The 16,361-nt window shown below is 45.3% G+C and overlaps 2 protein-coding genes across 5 annotated transcripts in view; both read right to left on the bottom strand.

Annotated features, from left to right (window-relative positions):
* Positions 1-6,531, bottom strand: part of CCDC13 (coiled-coil domain containing 13) — a 29,483-nt gene extending 22,952 nt beyond the window's left edge. For 3 of the 4 annotated variants that reach the window (XM_054273917.1, XM_054273918.1, XM_054273920.1), the window contains exons 1-2: positions 6,492-6,531; positions 2,743-2,963 (exon numbers count right to left, since the gene is read on the bottom strand). In XM_054273917.1, coding sequence (XP_054129892.1) covers positions 2,743-2,957 — 215 coding nt within the window. In that variant the 5' untranslated portion in view covers positions 2,958-2,963; positions 6,492-6,531. Of the gene's footprint in view, positions 1-489; positions 621-2,742; positions 2,964-6,491 lie in introns of those variants that run through there. The other variant, XM_054273919.1, reaches the window with a different exon arrangement.
* Positions 6,532-7,534: 1,003 nt separating this feature from the next.
* Positions 7,535-13,838, bottom strand: HIGD1A (HIG1 hypoxia inducible domain family member 1A). Its single transcript, XM_054273861.1, has 4 exons — positions 13,781-13,838; positions 11,859-11,966; positions 9,315-9,449; positions 7,535-8,237 (listed from the first exon to the last, which is right to left on the bottom strand). The coding sequence occupies exons 2-4, from the start codon at positions 11,959-11,961 to the stop codon at positions 8,188-8,190; spliced, it is 288 nt and encodes a 95-aa protein (XP_054129836.1). The 5' UTR covers positions 11,962-11,966; positions 13,781-13,838; the 3' UTR covers positions 7,535-8,187.
* Positions 13,839-16,361: the final 2,523 nt, after the last annotated feature.

Raw genomic sequence — 16,361 nt, 5'->3', positions numbered from 1 at the left:
CTCATTTAACCCTAAATCTCCACTTTGGAGATGTGGTTTGGACAAAGCCCTGTTGATACAGTATGTACCTGTAAACACAGCCAAGTCACATGTCTCAATAATCATCTCAATTTTTTTATTCCAAAGTTTTAGCAAGTTCTTAGCACCCATTGGACCTGAGAGCTGTTAAATGCACCCTGCATCTGCCCATGGACCCCTAAAAGCACTGCCACAAACAGCACAGCCAGTTTAGGGGAGGATTCCCAATGCATAATTAAGAAATGCACTTGTGTTTCAAAGCTGCAAATCAAAGGGAGATCAAAGGCAGCTGCTCAGAAAGGAGAAGAAAGCAAAGAGCAACGTGAGCAAAGGCAGAACTGAGCTATTCCCACATGAACCACCCAGAGGAGCGAGCAACAAAACTCAGATCCAATTAGAGACTCCTGAACCAAAAGATTCTGAACACTTGGGGGATTAACATGGAAAAAAGGTTCTAAGCTCTTAACACACCTGAGCAGTGAAGTCTTCTGAGAGCTGGAGTCCAAGTCTTGAGGAAAAGCACTCAGAGGAGGATGGACAGAAATCCCAAGTGCACAGAGCTGGAGTCTTCTCTGAGGAACTCCCCACCCCATCCCACAGTGACTCTCCCTGTCACAGAGGCTACAGAAACTCTGCCAAAATAAATGGGCTGCCAAAGGTGCCCCTTTTCACTCTCCTCCAAGGAACCAAAGCCAGGTGGAGCTTATGAGCAGGGCTCTGCCTGCAATTCAGGTGGTTTCCCAAACTGCCTGCCCTGTTCAGGCCAAAAAAAAGTAAGGAATTAATTTAACTTTTGTCAAATTGTGTCTTTGCCAGCTCTTGTTAGAGATTCTGCATGTGATGGGGAGAGTCACTTGGATACATTCAAGTACAACAAACAGAGAAGGGAGGATAAAGTTACAGAGAGAACATAACAAGCAGAAATATCAGCTAAACACTTGTCTAAACAAGACTGGGGAGTAGGATGGGAGGAAGGAAACAAGAATTCCCAAGGCTCAGAGGAAGGGAGACTTCTGAGAGGAGAATGTTTTCTGATTGCTGCTATAAACAACAGTGACAAACTCCAATCACTGTCACTGCAGGCCATGTGCAGCCCTGTGATCCTGGAACAAGCCTCTGATGTGCTGTCATGGGAATATTGCAGAGAACATCCTGGTGAATCCCTTCCAAAATCAAATCCTGCCTGGATTTGATCACTCACAACCACTCTGCTGAATGCACACAAGCAAAGGACAGTCCAGATCTATCTGCCACACCTGCCATGTCAAATGGGGACTTTTGACAGCCAGTGACACAGCAAGAGAGGTAAATAAAAAATCTGGGATGATGCAGGCCTAAAGAACTGAACTCTAAATAGCAGAGAACTTCTGGGCTTTCCTGTACTCTGCACATGCCCAGGCTGTGCCATGGGAGCACCTAAATCCCTTTGCTCTGCCAAACATCTAACTATGGGAATCAGCCTCACAGGAATTTGTTAAAAATCAAATTTCCATCAAAATCTTCTACAGATTATCAGAAAACAATGTTGAAGGGAAGAGGACAGCTGGTAGAGGTTGGATTGGGGGCTTAACTTGGCAAATCAGACAGCTCTGGTGAGGTGCCAGTACATGAAGGAATCTCTCCACCTGGCTTCACCTCTGCCACAGAGCAAAGCCTGAACAGCTGATGTTGCAGCAAGGTAGAAAAATCATAAAAAAAGGCTTCATAAAATCAAGCCTGCTCTGTTAAAATCTATGGCTGGTCTGGTCAAAGCTAATACTTAGCAAGTTCTCATGTGAAAGCAATCCTGGTGCAAGCAGTTCATTGACATAACAATCTATTCCTGGGTGAAAACCAACCAGCACCTGTATAAACTGTTTTACATCATTAGAAAAATGAAAACTATCTTTCATAAACAACTTTTCCTGCACATACACCCCAGGGGTTTGAGTGACCAATAAATACAGAATAACAACTTGTTGCTTACCAATAAGTAATTGGCAAGAAAGCTACAGATCAATTGGAGTCCCACACAAAGTCTGAAAACTGAATAAAAAGGAGTTATGTGAATAAAGAGGGAGATTTTCCACCATGAAGAAATGGAGTCCATGTGATTTATTCCCACAGGAGCAGTGCAGACACCTTTGGGTGTGTCCAGCCCCAGAGCTGCTCCAGTCAGGAGAAGCATTAATTGGGTCAGAGGGAAAGGCTGACTGTGTCCTGGGAGGAAGAGAAATGATCTGAGCTGGGGCTTTAAATCTCTGCTCCAAAAGAAAACACAAGATTAAGAGAGATCCATACCAAAATGCCCAATGTGCTGGTAATCTTGTGATCCACCAAATCAGGACATACTGCAAAGAAATCCCAGGGAAAACTTCACTGCAGGCCTGTGGCTTGCTCCCATCAGCTGCTTTGCCTGTGTCCATCTTTGGGAATGATTCCTGCAGAGAATCTATTCGTTTAAAGCTAGGCAGGAGCTAACCAGCAGTTCAGGGGGTGCCCAAAAGGCTGGATTGTGTCTGGTAGTATCTGGCTGCCCCTTCATTTGTAAAATACTGACATTAAAGAGCACAGCACAATGCCCTGAGGATAATTATGGACAAGGAGAATCTGCTCAGGATAATGAAAGCCCAGTGTGTGAAAACAGAAAGTTCCCTCTCAGCTTAATAACACTGAGTTTCATGAGATCACAAGCAAAACACACTCCAGTGACTTCCTGAAGGAATGGTGCTGCCAGACCTTTACCTTTTGCTGGCATCTTCCTTTACAGGAGGTCCTTTTTTAAACAGGTTTAGGTCACTCAGGGCTCTTACAGTCTCCTTTGTGCTGCCAGTGCTCTTCTGCCTGTCCTGCTTCTCCTTCCTGGCCTCCATCACACTTCTCAGCCGCCTTTGCTGCTGCTCCTGGTAAGCCTTGAACTGGCTTTTGAAATCTTCACTCACTTTTACCTCTGGCTCCATTGTTTACTAAAAGCATAAGGAGAGGAAAATAAGAAGCGACAGAGAGCAGAGATCAGCACTGCTCTGAAAAACATCCCCCTGTGGCAGCTGCTCTGCAGCTTCTCCTCCCTGACCCTGCCCAGGCTCCCACCTCTGTCACAGACATATTTTATGAAAAATACTTTTGTTAGGATTTTTCTCTCCTGAGAAGTTGAGAAGCTTCAGCTTCTCCATGTTTTGCTGCTGTGGAATGCAACAGCTGCATCTGTGATTGGTCTCATGTGGTTGTTTTTAATTAATGGCAATTCACAGTCCAGTTGGCTCAGACTCCCTGGTCAGTCACAAGATTTTATTATCATTACTTTTCCTGTCTTTGTTAGCTTTCTGATGAAATCCTTTCTTCTATTCTTTTAGTAGATTTTTTAATATATCATTTTCTTTTAATATAATATATATAATAAAATAATAAATCAGCCTTTTGAGACATGGAGTCAAGATTCTCATCTCTTCCCTGCAAACACCACCACACACCTCCTCCTCCTCCTCCTCCTCCTCCTCCTCCTCCTCTCCAGCCCTGCTTCAAGTCCCTTTTTCCATAAATGGCTTTTAAACAGCCCTTTAAAAAAAAAGCTTTAGGGTTTTTCTCACTCCAGAGTTCAAAAAGCAACGTTTCCAAATGTTCCTAAACAGACTTGTTTAAATAAACATTTTAACAGAGGAGCAGGTTGGGGCCAAATCCCAGCCAGGTCACACTGGAGTGTTTGGGACCCTCCAGCCTCCCTGCCCACGTCCAGGAAAGGTGCAAATCCCTCCCTTTTTGGGTTCATGAGAGAGAAAGAAAAATATTTTTTTCCTTATGCTCCCTTCAGGCACGACAAAAGTGTGGCTTACAGCTTTCCTGCAAATTTCTAATAACTGAGTGATACCAATAAAGAACTAAATAATAAGATATTAATTATTAAGTATATTTAATTATAACAATATGTTATGAACACATATTTTTAAATATTAATATTGCTACCCAAACATTTTCTTTGGATGACTAAAGCCAGTTTTCTGATAAACTGCAGCCCCTTTCTCCTTCTGTTTGACATTTTTTGTGGGCAAAAAAACCCCTACTGCACCTTTGCTCTAGGAAAACTAATACATAAATCCCTCCAAAGGCACGCCCTGCACTGAGTAATTATCACAGGGCCTTTCCCACACTGAGGGAAATCCAATAATCCTGATTAATGCACCAAAGGCAGAGTGTCCCTTTGTGTGTTTTATGGGCAGAGTCACCTGGACAAGGTGCAAAGAGCAAAGAAAATCTGCACAGCCCACAGGGCCCTGGGCATGAGGGATCAAAGAATTACTGAGTCAGTGAGGCTGGAAAATTAATTTTAATTGATTAAAGACAATTCTGAGATTTGGAAAAAGTCTACAGAGATAAGGAGCCCATTCCATTTACTTCAGCAAACTGGACATAAAATTTAGACAGCTTTTCTGGGTTCAGTAACCTTTGGGTTGATAATTAAATTTATAATTAGATTGGATCTCTTGATGGGTTTAGCTACTGACCTTAAAGATAGCAAAGATAAGCAAGAACATCTTCAAAGAATAGTTCTCTCTGTTCTGAAAATATCCTAGAATTCTTAGCAGAGTAACTATTTTAGGCTTCATGATTTTTCTCAGAATTTTCTTTACTAAGACTGCATTGCTGATTAATTTATTATTTTATAACTTATTGAGTTATTCACTTATCTATAGGCCAGAAATGTGCATGGTACTCAAGGTGCAGCTCCAACCCCATAATGCTACAATGGAAAAACCCTCTCAGATGCTCCAGTCCAACCATTAACCCAGTGCCACCACCAAACCTTGTCCTCAAGTGCCACATCCATGTGGATTTCAGCACTCTCAGGGATGAAGTGCTCCACACTGAAAGGTTTGTGAAAAACACCAATCACTTGTTTTTTAAAATTTTAGAAGTTTAATAGTAATAAAATGGTTATAAAAATAGTAATATAATTAGAGTGATGATAATTTGGACTATTTGAATTAGGACAATATGAGACAATAAAAACAAAGAGTTACAGTCCAGGTATCTTTTTCTGGGCAACATAAGCCTGAAAATGACCCACGTTAACAAAGGATTAACCCTTAAAAACAACAGCCTGTTCCAAATTCATACATCTCATACATGATGCATAAATTCCATTCAAACAAGGATTCTGTGTGGTCAGTGTCAACTTCTTCCTCTTAATCCTAACTGCATCTTCAGGGCTGAGCAAGGCAGGAAGAAGTTTGTTTCTCCTGATAATGGGGCAATAAATTCTCTTCCTCTGTGTGAAAAATGTGTATTTTATGATTGGCTTTTTGCAAATATTAAAATGAGTATTATATGTGTTAGAAAGTAATGCTGTATTAATTCTATTAAATAGTGTGTTAAATATAGTTTTAGGTTATAACAGAATGTTAAAATAGAAACAATGCTATGTAGGATACTTTTTTTAAAGAAAGGACTTGCAGTGTGACAGCAGCCACAGGACACCTGAATCTTTCAGAGAAAGAGAATTTATTGCTCCATTATCAGAAGAAATGAACTTCTTCCTGCCTCAAAGGCGCTGTCAGGATTCAGAGGAAGTTGACACTGACCAGACAGAATCCTGTGTTTGAATGGAATTTATGCATCATGTGTGAGGTGTATGAATATACAACAGGCTGTTGTTCTTAAGGGTTAATCCTCTGTTAATGGGTGTCCTTTTTCGGGCTCATGCTGCCCATGAAAAGGTACCCAGACATTTGTAACTATTTGTATTTATTGTCTCATATTGTCCTAATTCAAATTGTCCAAATTATTATTACTCTAATTCTATTACTATTTTATAACCATTTTATTACTGTTAAACTTTTAAAATTTTAAAAACAAGTGATTGGCGTTTTTCACATCTGAAAGATTTAGATGCCCTGTGGCTGCTATCTCACTGTGAGTCTTTTCTTTAAAAAGTATCTTACATAGCATAGTTTCTATTTTAACATTTTGTTATAACCTAAAACTATACTCAACACACCACTAAAAAAATTAATACAGCATAACTTTCTAACACAACACATATAATATTCATTTTAATATTTGCAAAAAGCCAAACAAAAAATACGCATTTTTTCACAAGGCTCAACACTTCCAGTGATGAAATATCTCGAGAATATTGATGAAATATTCCTGAATATCTCATCTAAACCATGCCAGGCTCCAGCCGGGAGGGCTCCAAGGTGGGGTCACCTGGAGCAGGTGACACAGGAACTCACCCAGGTAGCTTTGGGATGTCCCCAGAAAAAGACACTCCTCGCACTCCCTTGCCCAGCCCTTTCCAGCGCTCTGCAGAAAGAATTTCTCGCCCATTTTGAGGCAGAATTTCTTGTGTTTACGTTGATATATTTTAACTGCAAACCTGTAGCTGTAATTGCCACCACCCCTGTGACCTGCCAGGACCTGCTAGGTCCCGGCAGCGCCGCGCTGTTCCCCCATGGCGGGAACTCCTGCCCGCGCTTCCCGCACCTCCCCCGGCCTACCCGAGCCGCGTTCCCGAGGGCACCGGGAGGGTGTCCCCGGCTGGCCCCGGTTCCTGCTGGGCAGCGGCGGCACCGGAGTTGTGGCCGCGGCTCCCGGTGCGGTGCCCATGGCAACGCGCGTGCCCTTCCCCTCAGCGCCGCCGCCATGATGGCTCCCCCTCACACCCCGCTCCCTATCGCCATTCCCGCAATCCCGCAATTCCTCCACCGATCCCGGCCCCACGAGCGGCTCCTTCTCCTCCCTTCACGGTGGGAGGAATAGAAAAATAAAAAGGCGTCGGGCCCCTCCTCATCTGTGTGGGAGCAGCCAAGGGCAGCAGGGTGAGAGCAGCTGGGAGTCAAGGAGAGCACCAGGCTGGGAATTCCCTTTCCCTCCTCGGGGGATTTTTATTCAGCTCACGCCATCCTTCTGCTGCGGGATGGGAGCTCCCTGCCAACAAATCCATAGGCGGACAGTTACCTCCATTTTTCACTTTTTATTCATGTTTAATCTCCCCCTGCTCCGTACAACAGGCCACAGAAATTTATTACATCCACTGCTCACTTTTATTCGTGTTTAATCTGCCCCTGCTCCGTACAACAGGCCAGAGAGATTATTACCTCCACTGCTCACTTTTATTCGTGTTTAATCTGCCCCTGGTCTGTACAACAGCTCACAGAAGTTGCCTCCACTGCTCACTTTTATTCGTGTTTAATCTCCCCCTCCTCCATACAAATTATTACCTCCACTGCTCACTTTTATTCATGTTTAATCTGCCCCTGCTCTGTACAACAGGTCACAGACAGGTAGGTGCAGTTTGTACCTTGCAACATCTGGGACTGTCACCATGGAATGTCAGCTGACAGGAAAATAGGTGCTTTTTTAGAAATTGGCTTTTATTTTTGTGACTGCTGTTGGAAGTACAAGGAGCTTGAGTGTAAAATAACTCACAGACAAGGATTTTAATACCTCAAAGGTGATGGGGGGCTTTTCAGATTTAAATGTTTTAAAATTTTCTGTGGGGAACAGTACTGCAGAAACCAGCTAGATTGTACACTTTAAAAGCATTAAACCACCAAATTAAAGTTCAGTTTTCACAATCTGTATTTTAAATGTTACATTTAGATGTTACTCAGAAGGACACTGTAAATAAAGTTACAAAATATCATAATCCAAGGGTCTGATATAGCAAAAATAGGGAGCCTGTGTCTTCGTTAACAATGAATAAATATAACATTTAAATAGCTGCGACATACTTATCTCTATGCTTTAAATAAAAAATATAGATGTTTATTATAGCTCTCAATATTTCAGAAGTCATTTAGTGCTACTGGAAGCTTCTAAATTACAAAGTTGGAGGCAGAGGATAGAAAATGACAGCAAGGCTTTCCTGGCAGAAGCCAGTTCAGACATCATGGTTTTGGGCAACAACAGCAGAAGAAATCACCAGTTTTAGGACTGAGCTGAAGGGGAAGATAGAGGGATTGCACTCCACAATATCCCTTAAAAACTGGGATGTGGTGGTGTCAATCAGAGAGACCCAAACCCCAAGAGCCACAGGTCCCATTCTGAGGCTGCCAGGTTCAGCACAGTGTACCATACACAAAAATTCTCTAATGCCATGTATTATTTGTTTTCTTCAAGAACCCCTCAGAAGGAGCTTGGGAGCTGCAGTACACAGGCCACCACCAGGACAGGGATTTCAGACAGCTTCCACTATTCCTTGGGCTTCACCACATACTCCCGGAACATGGAATACAGCACGCCTGCAAGACAGGGAAAAAACAGGACAATTAAAGAATTGTGTTAAATTAGAAATTATGGGTTTCAAAATCTGAACAGTCCTCAGCAAGGCAGAATTTCCCTTCCTCCTCAGCTGCATTTTTTTAATAAACACTACAAAATTCTTCATATACAGAGAAACTGGGCATGAAAACATACAATTTATGAAACTGCAAATCCTGAGCTAATTCTAGTTGATTTTGTGGCCAAAGTCAAGCTTTTCTGATGTTCCTGCTGTGAATGCAGTACAAATAGTGTTTTATGGGATGGACATTTACACACAGAGGAGATCTGGGATGTACAGATCAGGGGCACAGTGTCCCTGTGCATGCAGAGAGACAAGTCCAGTCCTGAAAACATACATACATACATATATATATATATATATATACATATATATATACACACATACGTACATATATATAAAAAAATATATATACACATATATAGACATATAACACTATGTGTATATATACACATATGCATAAATATTGTATACATGTATATATATAAAATATATACATATATGTATATATTGTATACATGTATAAATATAAAATATATACATATATATGTATATAGTGTATACATGTGTAGATATAAAATATATACATATATAGCATACATGTGTGTATATATATAATATATATACATATGTATATATATTGTATACACGTATATATAAAAAAAAAATTAAAAAAAAAATATATATGTAATACCATGGTCTACACTAGCTGTAGATCTTCCAATGCATTAAATTTACAAACAGCAACATATTTAATGTCAGATGAATGTTTTCTTTTTTTGGTCTGTAAGAGGCAGAGATGCAGAACCTCACATTCCACATCTAGACATAATCAAAACTGCTACTCTGAAATTAAATACATAAAATCAGATTACTCCAGCAAGGCTGACTGAGCAGCAGTAAGGAGCACAAACATCCTGAAATAAACATTGTGGATGCTTCCACCCAGCCATGCCAGCTCTGTTACCCACTGGAGAGATCCAGGGGGCTCTCCATGGTTTGCCATTCCCAAGCACAGCTCCCGTTCCATACGTACCACACGTCAGCGCTCCCACAGCGAAGCCCTGGGCTGCCACCCGCATGTGGATCAGGTGAAGGGACAGTTTCGTGTCACCTCTGTGCTTCAGCTTGTACAGCCCGTAGGCCACCACGGCGGTGAAGCCAGCCATCCCTGCAAGGCAACCAGAGCATCCCTCTGAGTGGAGATCCAGGGCACCAGGAGTGAAAGGACCCACCTAAACAAAACAGCCTGTGAACCACTGAGCTGTCTGGGCTGGAAAGGACCCTGAAGATCACTGAGTGCAACCATTCCCCCACAACTGCCAAGGGGAAACAACCCACACCCCTAAACCCTGTGTGCAAACCCAGGGCAGTGGGAATATTTCTGTGTCTGCTCTGGGGTGCCCTGACCCCCAGGGCAGCACTGACTCTGACCCTCATCCATGGAGAAAGTTTCCCAGACTTCAAGATAGACTGGAAGCCACAAAAGTGTGCAATAGATTATAGAGAGCAGTGTGGGTGTGTCACTGGGTGAGAAATTGAGGGTTTGGGATTTTTAGTGTGTTGTGGATGGCAGCAAGATGGAGGGCACAGGGTGTCATCCTGGGTTTCTTCTTCATGCTGCTTCTTCCTCCTTCTCCATGGGTTTGGGTGGCATTTTGTAATTGGGCAGAAAAGTCCCCATTGCAGCTCTGTGGGATCAGTTATTGGGTTAAAAGGGAAAATAATCCAGGTGTCAGTTCTAAATTGGATAGTTTAGTCTGAAAAGGCCTTGGAACAAGAGATTGTTGGCCATTTTGTGCCTTCTGATGAAAAGCTGCAGAACTCCCAGCAGTGAGACTGTTTTACTGATAAGAAATAATAAACACCTGAGTGTGAACATGAAATAACATCTCAAGTGCCTTCAGTCCAGACCCAGGGAAACCCACAACTGGAACCCCAGCAACTGGGACCCCCACAACCATGTCCCCAAGTGTCACATCTATACAGTTTTTCAATACCTGCGTGAATGGTGATTTTACAACTGCTCTGGGCAGCTCTTTCCTTGAAGAAATTTTTCCTAATATCCAGTCTAAACCTCCCCTGGCACAACTTGAGGCCATTCTCTCTCATCCTAAAATAAGCCTGTTTTGGTCTAATCAATCACTCTGGTTTTGTGGAGTGGTAAATCCTAGCCCTGGTTTCACTCCAGTGCCACCTCATTCAATGCAGACATCAGTGCAGGGAAGAGCAAAAGACTTCCATCACCATTGAAATGCCAAAGGATTTTGGCATTATAGTTCAAGGTGTGAGAATTCCCTGGATATTGTTCAGACAGAACCAGGGCTCCTCACACCTCCTTCCCTGTACACACACAGCCAAGACCCCCACCCAGCTGATGCTCAGACCCTCAGTGTGTGGATGCTCCCTCATGTATCCCCTGGCCTGCTGCAGTTGCTATTTGGGTGTTGTCACATTTGGCCAGGTGCCACCAGGACAGGACAAGTCACGTTATTGTCCCCAAGCTGGGAGGAGGGAGGCTCCACCAGCTCTCTTTCCCAGGGCCAGAATTCACTGATAGTCCTTCAGCAGAGCAACCAGCCCAGCTTTGCCAGCTCCAACACTGATGCTTTCTCAGAATACACAGAGAAATGCACAACCTTTTCCAATTCCATCCATTTCATTCCATTTTTAGGATTATTTGCACAGTTCATAGGTGCATGCCAAGTTTTAAGTGCTGTGTATATTTTACTGAGCAGAGCACAGACAGTTTGTCTTCCTTGAGCCAGAGCATTACCAGTGCCACCAAAACGCTGTAAACACTTAATTCACTCTCATTAAATCCCAATTAACAGTTTTAGGGCCCAGCTCTGACACAGGTCAAAGGTGAGCTCTGCCAGTCTGCTTCGGGGAACTGGAACTCCTGGAGTTCATGGTACAGCCCAGCAAGGTGGAGACAAAGTGCAGCGAGCACGGAAGCAGTGACGGAAATGTGCTGGCAAAAGCCTGGAACAGTTCACCCTGAGTGACCCTGCTGCTCTCCATTTAAGGTGGCTGGAAATCAAAACGTGTCTCCCTGCTCTCCTCAGAAGCTTTTTGGGAGTCACAACAGAGAGGCTGAGAACTGAACAACTTCCTCAAGCTGGAGTAACATAAAAGTTACTAAAAAACGCATTTTAAACCAAGTGATGGTAGCAGAGGGCTGAAACATTTACCAGGCAGGCTGTCATTTAAATCCTTCTAGTTTGTACTTTGATAGCTCTTAAGTCACTTTGTAGTGTTCACATAATTCCCAGAAACTCTGCTCCAGAACAGCTGCACAACACACTCCTTAACCACTTGACAGCCTCACCTTCACATGTTTTCTAGCCTCACCTAAAAAGCCTTTCAGGGTTTATTGGTTTGTGCTTTTTTCTTATACTTGTATAAGAATGATTTTTTAATTTAAGGTAATAGACCTCATTAATTTTCCTCTTTCTTTTAGAACGACTATTATAGGGAGGTAATTTCTAAGTAATTTCCTGTTTACAGAAAAAAGGTGAACAGTAATGGTGTTTCCCACATCGATTGTGCAAACACATTTCTCCATTTTTGAACTCACCAATGGGCACAAACGGCGTCTCCTTAAACTTTTTTATCAGCTTTGAGGTCTGGCTGGTCTCTGTCTCATAGTCAGGGTAAACGGATTCCTGGCTGGGTGACATTGTGGCTGTGAAGACAAAAAAACTCCCTTCAGGTTTTGGAAACCCCGAATAAAGAGAATATTTAGGAAAAGAAAATCCCTTATTTCCAGGTACAAATATCCAGGTAGTGAGATATAAGAACAGGCACCGATGGTTTAATTCAAGTGAAGCCTTGGGAAACAGGACTGTGCTTACCAGGAGTGATAAGAATGAAACAAAACAAAAAAAAAAAGTAGGAGAACAACAAATTTCTGCTGTCCAGAGATGGCAGTGACCTCCCCATGCTCACAGGCAGCCACAGAAAGCTTTGGTCACTGCCTGCCTTTCTTTTTAGGAATTCCACACCTCACCACTCCGCTTGGCTTTTGCAGGCTGCTCCTTTATGGCACTTCTGACCTCAGCCAAGTTCACTTCTCCCCCTCATTCCCTGCCAAGAGCAGCAGCCACAGCAGCTGGGTTGGGAAGCATGAGCTGCTGCACAAGGTCAGCCCTGCCTGGCAGCTCCTCAGTCACCACAGCCTATCCCACATCTACATAATTCCCAATTCCTGGTGGTGAACACAGGGATGGAAAAGAGCCACCGCCAAGCATTTGAGCAAGTCCTGAAGCCCTCAGTAAGTGCAGACTTGTGAGGGGTCACATCAGAAGGAGAAGTCATCCACAGGTGATTTCTCACCTTCCCCCAAGGAAAATAAAAAGCAGCAACAGCTTGAGAAGGCCTCCACTCAGAACCATCATCACCAAAGTGAGACCATCCTCCAGAACTTCCCAGCTTTTTGTGCTGGGAATTGCAAGGATTACACCAAGACCTGTTCCCTCCTCAGTGCTCGGCATAAGCATCACTCAGTTAATGACAATTTCTGCCAGTGACACCACAGAGAGCCCTGCTAGAAAAATCTCTACTGCTATTGTTCAGCTTTATCACCAACAGCAAAACACAGCTCAGGGGCACTTAGAAAGGCTCCAAGCTCTCAGAATAAACCAAGAGGAATTTCATTAAGCAGGTGCCAGTAACCTTAGGCAGAAGAGACATTTTAAAGGTGGCCGTGCTCCCTGGTTATGCAGCATTTTGAGCACACCCATGTGAGCAGACTGACTGGTTCCCAAACCATTTCCTCTGCAAGACAAAAGGATTTGGTTTCTCTATCTCTCTGGATTTGGCCCGTGCTATAACCACTCTTATTTGCTGAATGTAAACTATAATTTTAGCCTGACTCATTCAGAGAAGGTAACAAGAGCTGTCCATCACTCAGCAGAGGAGGAGACAGCCAGAGGTGAGATTTACATAAGAAAATTATATTAAAAGTGAAACAATTCATCCACCACGGGAAATTTCTGTGACCTTCAGCTCAGACCAAGATGGGCACAGGGCAGAAGAAACCGGGTGGAACACACGGCCCGGCTGCCCTGACCTTGCCGAACCGAGCAGGGAGGTCAGGGCACCTGTGTGCCCGGTGTCACCCGCGGGGAGGGACACGGAGGGAGGACCGTGGGTGGGAACGTGACAGCTCCCAGCATCCCGCCCGGCAAGGGGAAGAAGGCCCTGGGTACCCCCATGCTACTTTCCGCCAGCCCAGCTCCACGTGGGGATCCTTTCCCACTCCAGCCCCCGCCCCCGCACCTCACATGGGGACTGTTCCCCACCGCGGCCCCGGGCACCATCACCGCACCCCGGCCTTGTGTTCCACGTCCCCACACGGGGCCTCTGCTCCGCTCCTGCCCCAGTCACCTTCTCCCCACATGGGAGCCCTTCCTGGCTCCAGCCCCAGGCACCCGCAGGGCCCTGCAGAACTCGGGCTGTGCCCGCGGCAGTCCCGCCCGCCCCAGACCCGGCTCTCACCGCGCTGATCCGACACCGGCCGGCGTCTGCCGCGCCCGGGCCCGCCCCTACCTCTTATTGGCGGCTTCCGCCCCGCCCCTCCACCGGGACCACAACTCCCAGCGTGCCCCGCGCCCGCGCGCCCAACAACAGCCAATCCGGAGCGGGGCTGCCACCACCGCTTCCTTATACGGACGCGGGGGCGGGGCGGGCGGTGACGTCAGCGCGCGGCGCTCCGCATTGCGGCGGGGAGGCGGTGGCGGCCGGCAGGGGGCGCTGCGGGGCCCGGCCCTGCCTCAGCCCCGGCCTCGGTCCCGGCCTCAGCCTCAGCCCCGGGTTCGCGGTACCGAGGGCCGGGCGGGGGCTCCGAGTCTGGATTAACCCCAAAACAGCAAAACATCGACTCCGGCAACAGGGCGGAAAAACGGCTGCTGGTGGTTCTGCGGCTTGTCTGCTTTTCGCTGCAAAACGTCCTGTGTTGTGACACTGTGACGCGGAGTCAGATGGTGACTGTTGGCAACACCACGGAGCGACAGGACAAGGGCGAACAGTTTTAAAGAAAAAGGGAAGAGCTTTAGATTAGATAGTGGGAAGAAGTTGTTCCCTGGGAGTTGGTGAGGCCCTTGCACAGGGTGCCCAGAGACGCTGTCCCTGGATGCCTGGCAGTGCCCACGGCCAGGCTGGACGGGGCTGGGAGCAGCCTGGGACAGTGGAAGGTGTCCCTGCCATGGCAGGGGTGGGATTGTACGGAAAATCCCTCTGAGAAGAGGCAGTGTCCCTACAGGAGACAGAGGATCCTGCAGCCTCATTCAGTAAAGGAGAGCGGCCCTGGGGCTCATCCCCGCGGGGTTTTCTCTCTCTCTCTCTCTTTCTCTCGGTTCCGGAGGGCGCAGCCTCCTTTATCCCAAACTCGCCGCTCGCTGCCCTCTGCCTGCCCCCTCTGGCCGGGGTACCAGGGAGGTGCCGCCTTCCCGAACCACCTACCTCATGTTCCCCCCTCCAACCTGTCATTTTACCCCAAAGTTTAGAAACTCAGGGTTGTGCGGCCCCATTTGGCTGTTTCAGGAGTCAAACTGCCCGGGCTCTGGAACAAACCCTCGGTTGAAGTTGGTACAGACATTAAACCCCATATCAAAGCCATTAACAGCCATCCCCTCCCCCTGGAATTGTTTGTAAAGACATCAGCACACATCTTCCCTATGAGATGAGATGAGATGGTCTTTAAGGTCCCTTCCCACCTAAACACTGTGGGAATCCTTAAAATCAGAGGGTTTTGAGAAAGCTGCAAAAGGCAGGCCTCAGAGACAGCAGAACTGTGATTAGAGCAAAACAGTGGCCATAAGATTTGTCAGCAGAAAAATTATACAAGAAGTAGAAAGTAAAGACAAATAGAACAATGGTCTGTGTGTTAACACTTATCAAAAATAAGCTAAGCTTTTGTAACTCCCTAAGCTACAAAAAAGTACATCTACTATTATACATCTAGAGATACATAGTATCTACTCCAATAGTATATCTAGAGATACTAAGAAGTTCTAAGCTTAATAATGGAGCTCTGTGCATTCTATCTCAAAGCTTACAAGCAAGTATTGTGTTTGAAATAAGCAAGCATTGTTTTAACCAAAGGTACGTGTGCTTATAATAGAACTACTATCAATATGCTTTTGCTTTGTGTGATTGGTCAAAAAACTTTTAAAGTGAGCTGCAACATTAAGTTCTTGGTCTGCTGCCTGGGATGTGAGCTGCTGGCCTCTTCCCATTGTCATGACTGTGTAATGAGACTGATGCTGGAAATAAAACAGCTTCAGACACTTCATCAGCAGTCCTGTCCCATTTGTCATTTGTACATAAACCCCAACCAGCAACAAACATTTCTGAAATTATGTGAAATTTGGGCTCTTCCTTTTGCTGAAGAGCTCCCACCTGATGTCAGAATCATGGAATGGTTTGGGTTGGAAGGGATCTTAAAGTGTTCACCCCATTCCACCCCCTACCATGGGCAGGTTCCAGCTCAGGTTCCTCCAAGCCCCATCCAACTTGAGACTCCTTCCAGGAACGGGACAGCCACAGCTTCTCTGGCTTTCCCTCAGCCTGATTTTCTTGCTGCTGAATTATGCCATTGACTATGTTTCCCATATTTCAGCCTTCAAGCAGACCTCGTTTTACCCCCACTCTGTGCCAGGATTTTGATGGCTGAACACAGCCTAGAAATTGCTCCTGATCTAAACCATATTCTGGAAGAGGAAGAAGAGTCCACTGGGATCCCAAAGATGCCTGAAACCGTCTCCCAAATCTGAGAACTTGTCAGAGAAAACCAGCAAATACAAATCCTTTTGTCCCTAAGCCCAGTGCTCCTGTGTGCTGTTTGTACCTCCCCATCTCCGAGCTGGGGGAAGGCAGAGCTGCTGCTCCTGCAGGGTCACTGCCACTGACATGTGGCACTTTGGGCAGCACAAAATAAAGTGGCTCAGACAAGCCTGCATCTTTCTAAATGTGCTGCCCATTACCCCTAATCTGGTTACTTTAATTGCCAAAGCCATTAGGGCCCTGCAGTCTGAAAGGAAACAAAAAATCGATGCAATTACCAGCCCTGAAATTGAGT

Source organism: Melozone crissalis, unplaced genomic scaffold (assembly GCF_028551555.1).
Source record: "Melozone crissalis strain CALT ecotype California unplaced genomic scaffold, PUWL_Pcris_2 ptg000016l_1, whole genome shotgun sequence".
In the NCBI taxonomy this organism is placed as follows: Eukaryota; Metazoa; Chordata; class Aves; order Passeriformes; family Passerellidae; genus Melozone; species Melozone crissalis.
This window is presented reverse-complemented; position numbering and strand designations above follow the sequence as displayed.